We start from the raw sequence: 16,403 nt of genomic DNA on the forward strand, positions 1-16,403 counted from the left end.
GAGGGGTAATGGTCTTCATCTCTTCCTTTACTGGGTGAGTTTGACCAAAACCTTATTCACTCCACCAACACCTCGAGGCTGACAAAACCAGGGTGGGGAAATGGTGACTGTAGTTTCATAGAGGTACTTTGGGGTCCACATTAACAATAGACTGCACTGGACTCACAACACTAAGATGGCAAGATTTTCATCCTGGTAGTTTGGTGTCTGCATCAAGCCCCTTAAGTCCTTCAATTAGTCTATGGTTGGAGGATTGGAATGTTGTGTGCTGGTGAGTGTTGTCACAACCTGCAATATATCACAGCTAAAATCTCATTCACTCCCGTTCATCCTCACTCTTTCAGTACTCCTCATTTACACCCACACCTTACCAATTCCTGTAGGGACTGCATATTATTACTAAACACACACACTTGTACTGTCACATTAAAATAACTTAAACCCTCCTACCCCATTTCTCTATGTTCAGGCTGTATCCTCGCCACGCAAGTGCTATGAACAACCTGGGAACCCTGACTCACTGCCCTGTGGAGGCTGAGCGCTACTATAGGAACGCACTGGACATTAACCCCCAGCATAACAGGGCCTTGTTCAACCTTGGTAACCTTCTCAAGTAAGACATGCACACTTTATTTAGTGAACTGGTTCTAAGTCAATGACTATGTTTATGTTTGAAAAGACCTGCAGCACATTATTAACTACAAGTCAATGGCCATTTAAATGTTTTTTGTATGTATTTCTTGTGAACTTCATGGTCATTGTTGTTGTTGTTGTTGTTTGTATCATTAAAATTGAATGCCTTTGACAGCTAGTTCTGCAGGGATGGGAACTCTTGATCATATTTTTTGTTCTTCTTTTTAATGATGTAATTGTTTAACCTGAGAGCCACATAAACATTCATTCATCACATAGTATAATGACTATTTATAATATACTTGATCTAAGTAAGAAATTTACTTTTATCTTTTTTTTATTGAGTTTGATAATGATTTGTATGTTGCAGTAATTCATAATCAAATCTAATAATCAATAAATCAAAGCTTTGTAGTAAACTTCAGGTAATAAATTGCAGACTGCATACAACCAATCATGAGGAACATTTTAAAAAAGTTCAAATAATGTCATTATTATAATAATAGTTATTTCTACTCAAGTTGAAGGGATTCTACATCCACAAAATCACATTCCATCTATGAGACACTTGCTGCTGCACAAGAGTGTTGAAAAATCACAACATTCATCACTTACTCCATAGTAGCTGTAGCTTAGTATATTAGAAAGCAGAGGGCTTTGTTGGGAAAGTACTATCACATTTACCTAATGCAAGATGCAATGCAGTACCGCTCAGTCATTCCCACTGTGTTGGAGTAGTCCAACAACTGGCCAGCAGCGTCTCAAAATCCACAGGATTATTCTTTGTCAACATTGCTGACGATGTTAAAAATATCCCTGTTTTTTTTGTTTTGTTTTTTTTGGGTGTAATGACTTAGGACACACCCAGTCTATACTGTAAAATCTCTAAAGAACAATCTATGCTATGCTAACTACCTACTCAATACTCACTATACCCCTCTATTCACTCTTCTTTAAATCCAACCTACTCACCACAGATTGCAGAGTCAACAGGTGCTCGTTTTTGTAGAAGGGGCGGGGCTAACAGTGACATGAGAAGCCACCAAAACGTACCATTTTCAGCCAGTAGCAAAATGTGGTTGTCTAGCTGGTTTTCAACCCATAGATGACAGTCAATCTTACATTTTTGCAACAAAATACACAAAATTAAAATACTATGACCAAAATGTCAAGAGCTGGACTAGCATCAATCAAAACACTACTTCATATCCAAATGCATGGTTTTTTGGGTTTTGTTACTGTTGTGCTTAAAAAGTCTTAATAACCACACCGTGTAGCTCTGTTTCAATCGCTTTACTCTTTTAACTCCACACACACAACTTACAGTTATGAAACTCCAGTGCAACATTGCTGGAAACCTTAAAGGCACAGTAACCTATTTTAGTGCTAAACCTTGAAGAGTCTAACAGGACTAAACTGTGCATTTTACAGACATAACAGTTGCTCTTTAATCTGTAAGTGCATCCTTGGTCATTAATACAGTTAATACTCCAAATTTCTCTCATGCTAATCAGAGGGAATTCCTAGGTCTTTGGAGGCTTGAATAAAACTAGTGCCCCTGTTAGAGTGTACAGTATGTGCTTTACAGGTCCTTGGATTGCCAAAACTCTCCTGAATGCATTAATAAACCTGGAAAAGTTCTGCGAGTTAATGACCTTGATGTGGATTGCTCTGATGCACAAAGAAACCTGGCCACCTCTTCAGTCAGCTGATACAAACCAAGGTCCAAACACATCCATACCAATGTTGGTTAAAGGTAGTTCTGTCTTTGGACAAGGGGTCAGCTACCTTAAACATCACAAGAGCCACTTAAGCCATGCCCACTAAACGAACAGGAGGCTGAAAACCACAGATTAATGTATATGTATAGGTAGGTAGAAGCTAAAGTCCCACAGGATCTTAGACCTTTTCTTCTCAACCACCTTTGGTGGTATGTCCCATTGGATTGTGGGAGCTTCCAGTCCATACAGTATACACTATCCCAACCGCTTGATTGTGCCTCTCCATGTAGCACATGAAGTTGCCACACAAATAGGGTTGTTATATGATGTTATCCTTGCAATATTATCAGTCTCATCTCATTTAGTGTAAGAATTGTTTTTGGAGGACAACCTCCTATTCTTAGACAATGAGAGTTGATTAATGGGTCGATACCAAAGTGGGCTGCTCTTTGGTATGCTGGCCTTGGATGGGAGGTTTTTTTTTTTTTGGTAAATCAACCAAGGTGCTAATCGGTACGATAATAATTCCAATTTATTTGCTGCAGGTCCCAGGGAAAGGAGATGAATGCTGAGGCTTATCTAAAAGACTCCATACGCTTTGGCCCACATTTTGCTGATGCCTACTCCAGTTTGGCGTCACTCTATGCTGAACAGGTGAGACGTGAAGGCCTACTAGTTTCACTAAAATTAAAATGCATCTGCACCACATTTCACAAATTATCATGTGGTGTTTCATGGCTTCATAATTTAGGAAAGAGATTGTCCAAAACTGTATATCACAATGGAGCTAATGGCACCACACTTTTCTATAAGCTTACTCTTATGTCCATGTAATCTTGCATTTTCCTCCCCCACACGCATATCCAGAAGCGCTTTGTGCTAGCAAAGGAAGTATACCTGAAGGGCATTCAGAACTGTCCAGACAGCTCAGATCTGCACAACAACTATGGAGTGTTTCTGGTCAATACGGGTAAGATGGCCTTCTAAATTATATGGTTCATGTAACTACATTTCATGTTTGTGTAAATGCAAAAAAAAAAAAAAAACAATATATCAAATAAGAACATTTATTTATTTAAAAAAAAAAAAAAAATTATGGTTCCTTACAGCCCATACAACCTATAGCCAAGTGGCCATTTCTGGGCTGCCATGGCTCAGTGGTCATCCAATAACCAAAAGACTGGAGGTTAAAATCCTGCTGGGCCGTCCCTGGACTGGTATAGCCCAGTCCAGTGCTGTTGTGTCTTTGGGCAAGGCACTTTACCCTCATTGCCTTGTAAGAATTGTGCATTAAAGTTGGTGGTGGTCATATTTGGCTTGGAGAAGGTAAATTGGTCTGTGGTAGTTCTACTTGCGCTGGTTGCAGGTTCCTACTAGGCTGGGTTCCAAGGAATACAAGCCAGGCATGATTAGTTTTGTCGTCTCTCTCCAAGACAGCAGGACTCCGTGTAGTTGGGGGTTATGGTACTATTTGTCCTTCTATCCATTCTGTGAGGGAGGCAAGGAAATGGCTTAAGGAACCCACAGAAGACATCTCTAGGACCATCCCAGTCCCCTGCTAACCCACATCTAGGTTGCCAGCACCAATGCTGGCAAACCCATTACAGTCCCAGGGAAGGGGTCACAGCTCCACCATTGGCATCCCCCAGGATGGCAGGAGAACAACAAGAAGGAGATGGGAATATAGTGAGGGAAAGGATGAGGTCAAAGATGAGTTACCCAAACCCATCTCCCCAGGACCAGCACATATGCACTCTGGAGGAAGCTGAAGCACTGCCTCCCGTACCAGAGAATATGAATGGACTCATCCAGCAGCAACAGCTTTCCCCAACAGAACCATCCAGTCATCTGAGTGCTGTGCCAAAGTCCGTGCAGCTTATCCCCCCACATTGATCCAAGTTGAGGCCTGACCCATGGATGGATCATTGTAGCAGGCGAAAAATGTTTGGGGAATTTTAGATTTAGTGCAATATTTAATGATGCCCATTTTTCTGTAAAGTAAAAATAGTAAATGGATGATTTAAATAGCACTTTTATTACCATTGAGGTACCGATAGTCCCAAAGCACTTTACAATATCAGCCATTCATTCATACATACATTGAGACACCATTAAGACAGAGCTGCCATGCAAGGCACTAGTCAACCATTGGGAGCAATTTGCAGTTCCATGTCTTGCTCAAGGACACTTTGACAGGTATAGCCCATAGGATTGAACCTTGCTTAGAAGACAACCCTTTTACCACCTGAGTCTGGCAATCTTAGTAAATCACACAGAACAGTTGACTAACCACTGTGTGCAATTTATTGTTATGTAGGGGTGGGAACCTCTGGTACCTCACAATACGATACGCGATACACAGCTCACGATAACGATGATCTCACAATATGACGATACTGCGATTATCGATATATTGGTCAGAAATCAATCTACAATAATCTATGACATGACAAGAAAAAAAAGATTAAGTGGAAAAAATAGAATTTTTGTTTATATCTCTGAAAGACAATAAATTGAAAAAGTGTCCTATGAACAGTGACACTATTTTAGTGCAATATTTCTGTAAATAAGTGTCAACATACCAATGTAAACGATTAAGTATCTCCAATAGTGCTTTCTGTAAACAAAAAATAGGGTCTTTCTTACCAGTGACACCATTATAGTGCAATATTCCAGTAAACAATATATTGGTTCCTTCAACAAACAGTGACAACTGTTCTGTGAAGACCTACCTGCACATTAGAGTGAAAAAGCATAAAAGGTTTTGAAAAAAAATAAATAAATCTTAAATTCAAAAAAAAAAAAAAAAGAAATGTATTTAATTAAAAAAAATCAAAATAAATAAATAAATTTAAAAAATTTTAAAAATCGATACTTAGTGCAAGCATATCAATTATCAATCGTGCAAAAAAAATTATCGAGATATCGTCACGCTCCTATTATGTATACCAGATTGCGTGCGCTTTATTTGTGATCTTTGTAAATCAGGCCATGTGTGGTGTTTTGGAAACATGGGCACTGGATAGGAAAATTACTATTCCATTGGTTGAAGACCAGCCAACTCATACCACATTGTGACTGACAGAAAATTAGATTTGTTTTTATTTGCTTGACTGAGACTTGGCAAAATCTATTTGTTCACATTTAAGTTCAGTTCTTCCTGAGCCAAGGAAGGGAGAAGACGTGTTTTCAGAGCTCTCCGGGAAAAGCTATACTCCCGTCTGATAACGCGACCTTGACTACCAGCGAGCAGCGACCAGCTGCATCTGAAGAGAGAAAACTGGGCCCAGACATGCCAACAAAAATGGAAGAGAACTTTAAGCTATTCAAAGAAGAGCTTAAAGAAATGATTAAGGACATGAAACAGGAGATGAGACAGGATCTCATGTCCTTAAGACAAGAACTATCTACGAAGATGGAGAACATGACGAATGCCTTGGAGAAATCATTGAAAATACTGGAGAATGATGTCAAGGTACTGAAAGAAGAAAATGTAAAGAATGCAGAAAAGATAAAAACATTGGATGCGAGGGTTGAAGATCTGGAAAGAAAAGAAAGAGAAAAGGATGTCATCATCACGGGCCTAAAGATAAGGCCAAGGAGCTACGCCAGTGCAACAAGACAAACAGAGGATCCGACCAGCGAAGACGAAAAATCGATTGAAGAACAGGTGATTGATTACCTGGACTCGAAAGGCATTGAAGTGAACCCAGACAACATCAACTACTGCCAGCTGCTGCCAAAACGCAAAGACACCAGAGATGTGAAAATTACATTCACCAACGTGAAATATAAAGCTGAAATAATGAAACAAGGAAGAAAACTGGCGGGAACGATGGTGTTTATGAACGAGAACCTGACGAAGCAGAATGCAAGTATCGCATGGAAAGCACGCCAACTGAAGAAAGGAGGAAAAATTGTGAAAAACTGGACCAGAGGCTGCAGGATTTACATCACACCTCCAGGAGGAGAAAATGGAAAACCCGTTCTAGTCCAAAGGATGGAAGACCTGGAAAAATACGAATGAGGTGCCTAAAAGTCAAGAACACTGATAAAAGTCATGGATATGGACAGAATCACTAAAAATCATCCGCAACATCATCAACATCAACAACGGGAGATTAATCAAGTAGACGAAGTGGACCCAAACAACTTTTCACATTGGAAACAATACACGAACTGCCATTACTACACAGAGAATGACTTCAAAGTGGAAAATAAGAAGGAAAAAGGTCTGTCACTTGTTCACTGTAATTGTCGCAGTATGTATGCAAATTTTGAAGACATTAAGGATTACATCTCTACTTTGTATAGGTTTGACATAATAGCACTATCAGAAACTTGGATGAATGAAAAAAAAGGCATGGATTTTATGATAAAAGGATATAAATTTGTCTATAAGAACAGATTACATAAGCCAGGCGGAGGTGTAGCACTATTCATAAAAGAAAATATAGATATGGAGATAATAGAGTCTTTGAGTTTAACTGTGGAAGAAGTAATGGAATGTATAACAGTGAAAATTACAAGTCCAGAGGGACGTAAGATAATAATCTGCTGTTTGTATCGTGCACCTGACTGTAAAATAGACATATTTAATGAGAAACTAACCAAAATGATAGAAGAAATCAAAAATAAGAGATTACTGATATGTGGAGACTTCAATATAAACATTTTAAATCCTTTAAAAAATACACACATTGAAGACTTTGCCAATTGCATGTACACAAATGGATTAAAACCTCTCATAACGCAACCAACCAGAATTAATAATCACAGCTCAACACTGATAGATAACATCTTCACAAACATACAAAACACAGATATAAAGAGTGGTATATTAATAAATGACATCTCTGATCATTTACCAATATTTATGATACTAAACGCAAAAGAGAAGAAGAACCGTGAAAATCATAACACACAGACATACAGGAGACTGGAAGGAGAAAAACAATTAGAAAACTTTAAACAACAGATAAAAAGACAGACGTGGGAAAGTGTCTTCAAGGAAGAAGACGTGAACGTAGCGTATGACACATTTACAGACACAATAACGACAATATACGATAAATGCTGCCCTTTGAAACAAATAACAACCAAAAGTAAAATAAACAATGTACCATGGATTAATAAGAAAATAGCCAACGTATGCAAAAAGAAAAACATATTATATAAAAAATATATAACAGAAAAAACATTAAAAGCAGAAATACGTTATAAAAAATACAGAAACAAAGTTAATAATTTACTTAGAGAAAAAAAAAGGGAATATTATGAAAAACAATTAAAAGAGAATAAAAACAAAAACAAAAAATTGTGGGAAATAATAAACAACATAACCATGCGCAAATGCAAAGAAAAAAATGCAGACCATTTTATAATAAACAATGTAAAAGAACACAATAAAAACATAATAGCACAAGAACTCAACAGTTTCTTCATAAATACTGGAAAAGACATAGAGAAAGAGATAAATAAACACCCAACACTTAAATGGAACCATTTTGACAATGAGAAGAAAGACATTGATAAGTATCTTGTACTCGAAGAAGTAACAGAAGCAGAGGTGGACAGAATAATCACTACCAGTACCTCAAAAAAATCCAGAGACGTTAATAATCTAACTATGAGTCTAATAAAAACCATAACAGCTGAAATAACCCCGCCACTAACATATATAAGTAATCTATCATTCAAGAATGGGGTATTCCCAGAAAAAATGAAAATTGCAAAAATCAGACCGATTTACAAGGGTGGAGAAAAATGTAATTTCACTAATTATCGACCTATATCAATATTACCACAACTATCAAAAATTCTGGAAAAACTGTTCATGAACAGACTCGACAAATTTATAGAAGACAATAATATACTACATGAAGGACAATATGGATTTAGAAAAGGACGTTCAACAGCAATGGCTATAATTGACATCACGGAGAATATAAGAGAAGCATTAGAAAAAAAACTATTTGTATTCGGAATTTTTCTGGACCTAAAAAAAGCCTTTGACACAATTAATCATGATATTCTAGAAGAAAAACTTCAAAATTACGGAATAAAGCGCAACGCCTTAAAATGGATTAAAAGCTATATGACAAATAGGAGACAATATGTTGACTTTGAAGAACACACATCAAAATGCCAAACCATACAAAGTGGTGTTCCACAGGGTTCAATTTTGGGGCCAAAACTGTTCATTCTATACATAAACGACATTTTCAAAGTCACAAATTGCCTAAAACTAACGTTGTTTGCAGATGACACAACCATTCTATGCACAGGCAAAGACATTAAAACTCTAATAGTCAACAAATGAAGAACTATTAAAAATTCAAACATGGTTAGATGTAAATAAACTAGCCCTAAACGTCAGTAAAACAAAATTCATTAACTTTGGAAAGAGAAAAAAAACAGGAGATATAAGACTGAAACTAAACAAGGAAATAATAGAACAAGTAAAAGAATATAGGGTACTAGGAGTGTGGATGGACGACAAGCTGACCTGGAAAAAACATATACAAATAGTTAAAAACAAAGTTGCCAAAAGCAGTTACATCCTATGGAAGCTTCAACAAATCCTACATACCAAATCACTTAAAAACAATCTATTCTTCACTCATAGCATCGCACTTAAATTACTGCTCTGAAATATGGGGTAATAACTACAAAACATATCTTGAACCACTATTTAAACAACAAAAAAAAGCTATAAGAATTTTACATAAAGTACCACACAACACACACACAAACGATTTATTTGAGAAGTCAAAATACCTAAAACTGCAAGAAATAATACACTATAACACACAAATACACGCATTTAGGGCTTCATCAAAAAAATTACCACATCAAATCCAAAAACGTTTCACATACAATCAAAATCCCTATGAATTCAGACATAATAATGTGTTTAGACCAAACAGGATCATATCAAACGTTGGCAAACATAGTACTGTGTATAGAGCCATGAACCTCTGAAACAGCCTTGACGCAGAGACACAACAGTCCGATAATCTGAAACAATTTAAGGAGAAAACGAGGAGGACATTTCTACATGCATACAGATCTCAAGACAACTCTCCATTGAACTCTACAGCGACGACATGGAACTCATCAACTGGTCATTGAGCACCATTGACAAAATCTTCTCAACGAGGCAATTGCTTCAGCACGAAATACCGTGTCCAAAGGACACATACCCAAGTGGATATGTCGTGGACGCACGAGGGAGAAGCCAGATGCTCTGTCTCTCCCAGCTGACAGTGGAAGATGTGGAGGACATCTATCTGCTAGGAGTCATGATCTTTGGCCTGCTAATGATGGGGGTATGTGAATGTGCATGTGCCTTCCGGATGGATCGTAAGCTGAGGCGACTCTCAGAGGATATGAAGGTACTCCGAGAGAAGAAGAACTTCACGTTTGGAGAGTTGGAGGAACGTAAACAACGACTGGAAAAGAAAGCTCGTGGAAATACGGAGGAAAAAGACTGTGATGAGGAGTAACAGCAGGAACAATGACTGCAGACGAGAACACATCACAAAAAAAAAAAAAAAAAAAAGGGAAGAAACGAGGTTGGATGTAAAATTATCTGTGTTCAAATTAGGGGACGGATCTAGATAAGCATAATGCTTTTTTCCGTCGCCCTTTCCGGCATGAAAAAAGGACAAAAAAAAAAAAAAAAAACAATGATGTGATTTTGCTCTGTATGTCAAATGAATTTCTGTGAATGCAACCATGTCGGAAATGAACTGAATAAAAAAAAAAAAAAAAAAAAAAAAAAATTGTTTTAAACAAAAATGTATTTCTTTATATTTGATGTGCATAATGCAATCCTTTCTATATTACGTCACAAACTCATTCTCTTTTATTCTTCCCTGTCTTTCAGGAGAAGGGGAACTGGCGGCTTCCCACTACCATCAAGCAATTCTTCTCAAACCAGAACATTATGTTGCCATGGTGAATTTGGGTCGCCTGCTTCGTTCGTCCAATGAAAACAAAGAAGCTGAGTCCTGGTACAAAAGGTAGGAAATACTGCATTCTGGGAGAGGTGAAGCCTCTAGTTGCTAATCAGCTAAAGCCAAATCATCCAAGAATTGTTGCTCAAGTGACCTTTGACCCTGCATTTCAATTTAGTTTTTACCTACAAATTAGAGGCAGAAGATGATAGATGGAGATGAGGCTTGACATTAATGCTTTCCACTGGCAATTTAAAGTATTATTCTTGCAAGGTATTTTAATCCCTAATTTGCCTGACCTGGCAAGTGTTTAAAAATGAACTGGTATAATACAAAGTGCTTTAAGTGTTGTGGTAGAGGTCTGCCATTTTTTGATTTCTTCAATAGAGGTTGTAGTTTAAGTTTAAACTACTACTTTTTTTACATCTACATTTTTCAAATCCAGACTCTGGGGCAGAGCTAAAATGCGTTAACGCTGGTAGCGCTGTTGGACTGATAGCTTCACAGTGGAGGAGCTGATGGAAGGGACTTTCACATGCCTTAGCATTGTGAGAACACCTTACAGCCAGAATACCAGTGATAATGCCCAATGCTGAAATGCACTGCTGAACATCCCATGCAGTCTTATTGAATAGCACAAATAATCAGAGGCAGGGGTGCTTAATTCAAGATGCAGCACATTTCCAAACACTAAAGAGGGTTTGGGAAAGGCACCGAGTTTAAAAAAATATGCCTAAAAGTTTAAATGAGTTCAAATCATTGGTATATACAGTATAAGCTGAGTTGTCAATGGAAATCCTTGCTGCTGTGTGTGTGTGCGTGTGCGTGTGCGTGTGCGTGTGCGTGTGCGCGTGTGCGTGTGCGCGTGTGCGTGTGTGAGCGCGCGCGTGCGTGCGTGCGAGAGAGGAGCTGAGAGCTGAACCATAAACTGAACCTCTTTTTTTAGTCAGAAGTATTAGGTGTGAAACAAATCAAAACTGGCCAAATCATATTGTATTCCAAAGCATCATTGTTCATAACATGTTAAAAAACGTGACATGTTAGGGCAGATATTGTGACCAGCAACAACGCTTCATTATTGGTGTACAACTAACCTGTCTTACAACGGTCTAAACCCAGCTCACGTTCCCTATTAGTGGGTAAATTATCCAATGCTTGGTGAATTGTGCTTCACAATGATAAAAAGGATCACATTTCAAAATATTTGAAGATGAGAATACACTAAAGAAATCAGCTGAAACAACAGAAGTGGTACAGTATCTTAGATTTTGAATGGATTAAGTTGTTGTCAGTAAAACAGATTTTTGAAGCTCAAAGATGGAGGTAGAATTTGAATGGGGATATTTTTTAACAAAAAGTGGAGTCATTAAAAAGTTTAAACTTAACAAAAAAGACCTGAACGTAGCAGAATTGTCTGAAATTGGCAGAACACTTTGATACCTTACCTGATGAACTTGGTTGAAAAATGCCGGAATTTCAAAGTTGCAGAAAAAGAAAAAATATTCTAAATAGTTTTGATACATTACATGGTAAAATCAGTTGAAAACTGTGGTAGTAGTTATTCACCAGAACACATATGGAATAAAAACGTACTAAAAGTAGAAAAGGCTGAATTTCCTGAATTATTGAGTTAAAAGATTTCCTTAATGTACATTCATATTAATTCCTGTAAAAAATGCTAAAAAAAAAAATTAATAGAAAATAATTTCACACATTTTAATATTCTAATACTATTACTTAGATGTTGCTGCATATCAGCATATTTTTGTACCTCTGGTCCTTCTGTAATAAAAGTCCTGACATGATATGTCAGCAGCAGAGGTAAAAGTAATGGATTACAAGTACTCACGTTACTGTAATTGAATTATTTTATGGGTACTTGTAATTTTACTTGTACTTAAGTACATTTACTGAGTAAATTTATTTTTTTGTTTTGTTTCAAATGATCAACGAACATTGTGAAAGTACAATAAATGAAATCACCAGACAACAATCAAATTAATCACATCAGAGCAGACCAATCAGATTAAACGTAATGTACCGTGCCAAATATTGTAATTATTTTCACAGTTTTAGAGTTTATAATTTTATTTATACTTAGAGCCTGAATATATATATATATTTTTAAATTAAATTCCTTGGTGTTATTTTATTTAAAAAATTTAATAATTATTACATGAGATGTTTACTGTATGTAAGGGAACCGTAGTAAGATTTATTACCAAAATTAAACATGGGGGTTAAAGTAACTGCTGTAGTAACTTTTACTTTGAGTACTATTTCATTGAGCTACTTTTTTTTTACTTGAGTATTTTATGTATGACTTATTTGTACTTGAGGGCAATTTCAATCTTGTAACAGTATCTCTACCTGAGTAGGATCAGTAGTATTTACTCCTCTGGGTAGCAGTAGCCAACATAAGGAGCATTTATTTTAGATTCGGCGAACATTTGCTTGCAGTTCCCAGACTCACCACTGACTAAACCATACTGGGGTGGTGCGGTAGTGAGCCATTTAGAGGCTGATATAAAGTTCAGTATTAGAAACGATTTAGTTTATGAATAAACAAATGACCTTTAAACAGCTGTTTTCTCATCGATCATATGGAAAACTTTTGTTAATGTCTGCAGGGCACTACAGGTGACCAGGAAGGTGGACATTCTGACTCCACTTGGTGCACTGTACTACAACACAGGTCGTTATGAGGAGGCTCTAGAGGTGTACAGGGAGGCAGTGGCCATGCAACCTGACAGCACAGACATCTGGCTGGCTCTGGTGAGGCAGCACTTACACTGACTGGGTCATTTAATCAACTCACTGGAAGATTGTTCAACATTTTGACTTTAGACATCTTGTGTTTAATAAGCTAGTTTCACAATCTGCTTTTCTTTCATATTTTCATTACGTTTGATCTATTTATGTTACTAACTTTGTATCAGATATATATTTTATTTTTAGTCAGTGTCAGATAATTTTTTTTTGTCAATTTTTTTTTACCTAAATAAAAGTTTAACTACATGCAAACAAAAAAGTCTTAAGACTTAATTTAACGAATTCAGTATTTTGATGGTGGACAAGTTAGTTTCCTTGTTAACTAACATATAAGAAGTAATAGAGAAATTTCATTTTATTAAAATAAACAAGTTTCTTTGTATTTATTTTTTTATTTTATTTTTCACTGTAATTTACAAAATCTATGGGCTCATTTTTTTTAGACAATTTTTTGGATATATTGTTGAATACAGTATTATGTGTAGAAAACAATGGTCCTACTTTAACACATTCTCACTTACCTGTTTGTGCCAAGGCTCAGGTGTTGGCTATGGCCGGTCACTCCACAGAGGCTGAGACGATGACTCGGGAAATCATCTCACGGGAGAGCAAATGTATCGAATGTTATCGTCTCCTGTCAGCCATCTACAGCAAACGTGGCAATTATGCAGAGGTGTGTGTGTGTTTGTGTGTAACAAAATTAGTGTAATGACCTCCTATGTGCCATGCACATATCACTTCACAAGAATACCAACCGTAATTGATTCAACAAACCTTAAAACATTGTTTCCTTCAGTAAACCCACTATATGCTAAAATTTGGGTTTTTTTTGTGTTCACTTACCACATTGAGTTCATAATTGTAATTTAGCATTTTAATTATTATATTAACTCATTCAGTGCCTGCCATTTTCAAAATTTGTACCTACTCAGTGCCAGCCGTTTTAGAGCATTTTGACAAATTTTAAAGACCCACAGAATATTTTGTACTATGATGATCTGACATCTGAAGATTAAAGTCTCTACTTTCATCAGAAAAAATAATTTAGTTTCTAGCTTGTTTGGTTCTTCTGTAATCAGCAGTTGAATAGAGGCAGGTTTCACACAAATCACAAAAAACTGAGAAAAACGGCTTTTTCTGAAAAAATCTATTAGTGACATTGAAGCATTTTTTTTTTGTTTTAGTGACACCTCAACATTGGTTTCCTTCTATAAAACGAAAAAAACAACACTGAAACTAAGCTTCTGATGGCAAAATTGTTATTATTTTGCTATAATAACAATTTTGTGGCCAAAATAAATGGACATTCTCCAGGTCATTAATCCTTTGTTCATTTGCAACAATATCCATTAAAATGCAAGCTAATACGCAAGCAAAGACATTTATGGTATTTGTGCAGCAACAATATTATACCATAAAAACTGATACATGGTGTGTTATTCTAAAAAACATATTATTGTTTTCCTTAGTGGAATACCAACCTGCATTGGTCCACTTATCTAAAACTGACTGTACGTCTCTTTCTCAGGCTCTCGATGCTCTGGACAAGGCACTGCATCAGGAGCCTACGGACCATACAGTCAGAGCAGAGCTGTACTTCTCCAAAGGAAACCAGCTCAGAGAGATGAACCAGCTGGATCAAGCCTTTGAGGTATCCCTGGAAGCTCCCACCATTGCCAGTAGAACACTTTCCCACTTCACTTTGAACAAATCTGCCTTTAAAATGTACATACGGTTATGTTATCATTTATTTATTAGCTGTATTAGAAATCTAGGGGTATACTGACACAAAAAAGGCTCATATGCCCACCAAAAAATATTAAAACCTATATTTTCATTGATTAGGAAGCCTAACAAGGTAACCAATAGATAGGAAATAAATTAGATGATAAATATTTGTTGTTAGTGTATTTTACAGCTGATTTAGGACCTGTTATCATAAGAGATGCTAACAGAAAGCTAACACAAGAGGAAGGTTAGCTTTTATTAGGTTATTTATTTCAGGCTCACTATTTGTGAATTGAACTTTAGTAATTGAGAACGTAATTTGAATTGACTTCCTAAGGATAAAAAATCATTGTAATTTAATTGTAATTAGAAAAAATGCTGTTCACTGTAATGGTAAATTAATTGTATTTGAACATGGGTAAAAATGTAAAGAAAAATGTAATTGTAACTGAAAAATGTAATTGACCCCAACCCTGGTCACTGGTTTGTTTATTTATAATCCACATTTTAAATTGCACTTTGTTTGTTTTTGGTTTTGCAGTTGAATGTTCAACTCCTGTCTGCCAGCCTTTCTCCTTTTATTCTGAACCTGGGACATATTAACATTACCATCTCTCCCTCATGTCTTTTTCAAACCAGAGCTACAAGCTGGCTGTGGAACTGAAACCTGACCAGTCACAGGCGTGGATGAACATGGGAGGAATTCAGCACATGACGGTATCAGCCACCATCACTTATCTTAGATTCACCCATCCACAGAACTTGGGTTTTACATTATTCATGATGAATTTAAAAGTGACTCAGCATAACCCTGATCATATAAATGAATCAACCAGTACTTCCACTACTGGAGCGAAAGATTTGATGGTAACGGCAGAGCAACTCCCAAGTTATGTTCCAATACTTTTGCTCACTTGAAAAGTAGGTGGGTTCAAACAAAAAGTGCTCTGTCCTGAGTTGTTTAACACATCTAGATGTAAATACCATGAAATAAAAGCTGGAATTCTCAACTTTTGTCTCATATTCAAATTATGATCTGAAACCCAAATGTCTTCAGTATAAAACAAAGGCATTGACCTTGCCATTCCAATACTTTTGGAGGGAACTGTATGTTATGTAAAACGAGTGGAAAAGTGTTGATCTTATACTGTGATTTTCTATCAATATGTTTTTGTTTCATAATTCAGAATATTGATAATTACGTGACAATATCCTCTCACACCTTCGACCACAGTATAATGCAATGATATATTACACAATCTAAGGAAGCCGCTATAAAAGTCTCTTAAAGGTCACATGTCATGCTATTTTTCACCCATCTACTTTTGTTCTAAGAACCCCACAAACATAGTATTTGAGGTTTATTTTTCCAAACTCGCCTGTTTTCCAGAGTTTTAGCCTCTGAAAAGTCACTTTCTGAGTAATTCTACAAACAGGCTGATTTGCAGCCAACTTATGCATATTCATGAGTGGGCGTGTCTATAGACGGGACAATGACTTCCTCCTCCCCGCACGGTGACGTAGTGCCAGAGGACGACCCGCCCTCATCCCACCCACTCAGTAGCCGAGCTCATGCTACTTTATGCTA

The 16,403-nt window shown here is 36.7% G+C and overlaps 1 protein-coding gene across 1 annotated transcript in view; it reads left to right on the forward strand.

Annotated features, from left to right (window-relative positions):
* tmtc1 (transmembrane O-mannosyltransferase targeting cadherins 1) overlaps window positions 1-16,403 on the forward strand; it is a 37,920-nt gene that overhangs the window by 18,353 nt on the left and 3,164 nt on the right. The window contains exons 11-18 of the mRNA XM_028451608.1: window positions 470-613; window positions 2,900-3,008; window positions 3,222-3,324; window positions 10,246-10,381; window positions 12,946-13,090; window positions 13,623-13,760; window positions 14,616-14,738; window positions 15,455-15,532. Coding sequence (XP_028307409.1) covers window positions 470-613; window positions 2,900-3,008; window positions 3,222-3,324; window positions 10,246-10,381; window positions 12,946-13,090; window positions 13,623-13,760; window positions 14,616-14,738; window positions 15,455-15,532 — 976 coding nt within the window. The remainder of the gene's footprint in view (window positions 1-469; window positions 614-2,899; window positions 3,009-3,221; window positions 3,325-10,245; window positions 10,382-12,945; window positions 13,091-13,622; window positions 13,761-14,615; window positions 14,739-15,454; window positions 15,533-16,403) is intronic.

The sequence above is a fragment of the Gouania willdenowi genome, chromosome 6, assembly GCF_900634775.1.
Source record: "Gouania willdenowi chromosome 6, fGouWil2.1, whole genome shotgun sequence".
In the NCBI taxonomy this organism is placed as follows: Eukaryota; Metazoa; Chordata; class Actinopteri; order Blenniiformes; family Gobiesocidae; genus Gouania; species Gouania willdenowi.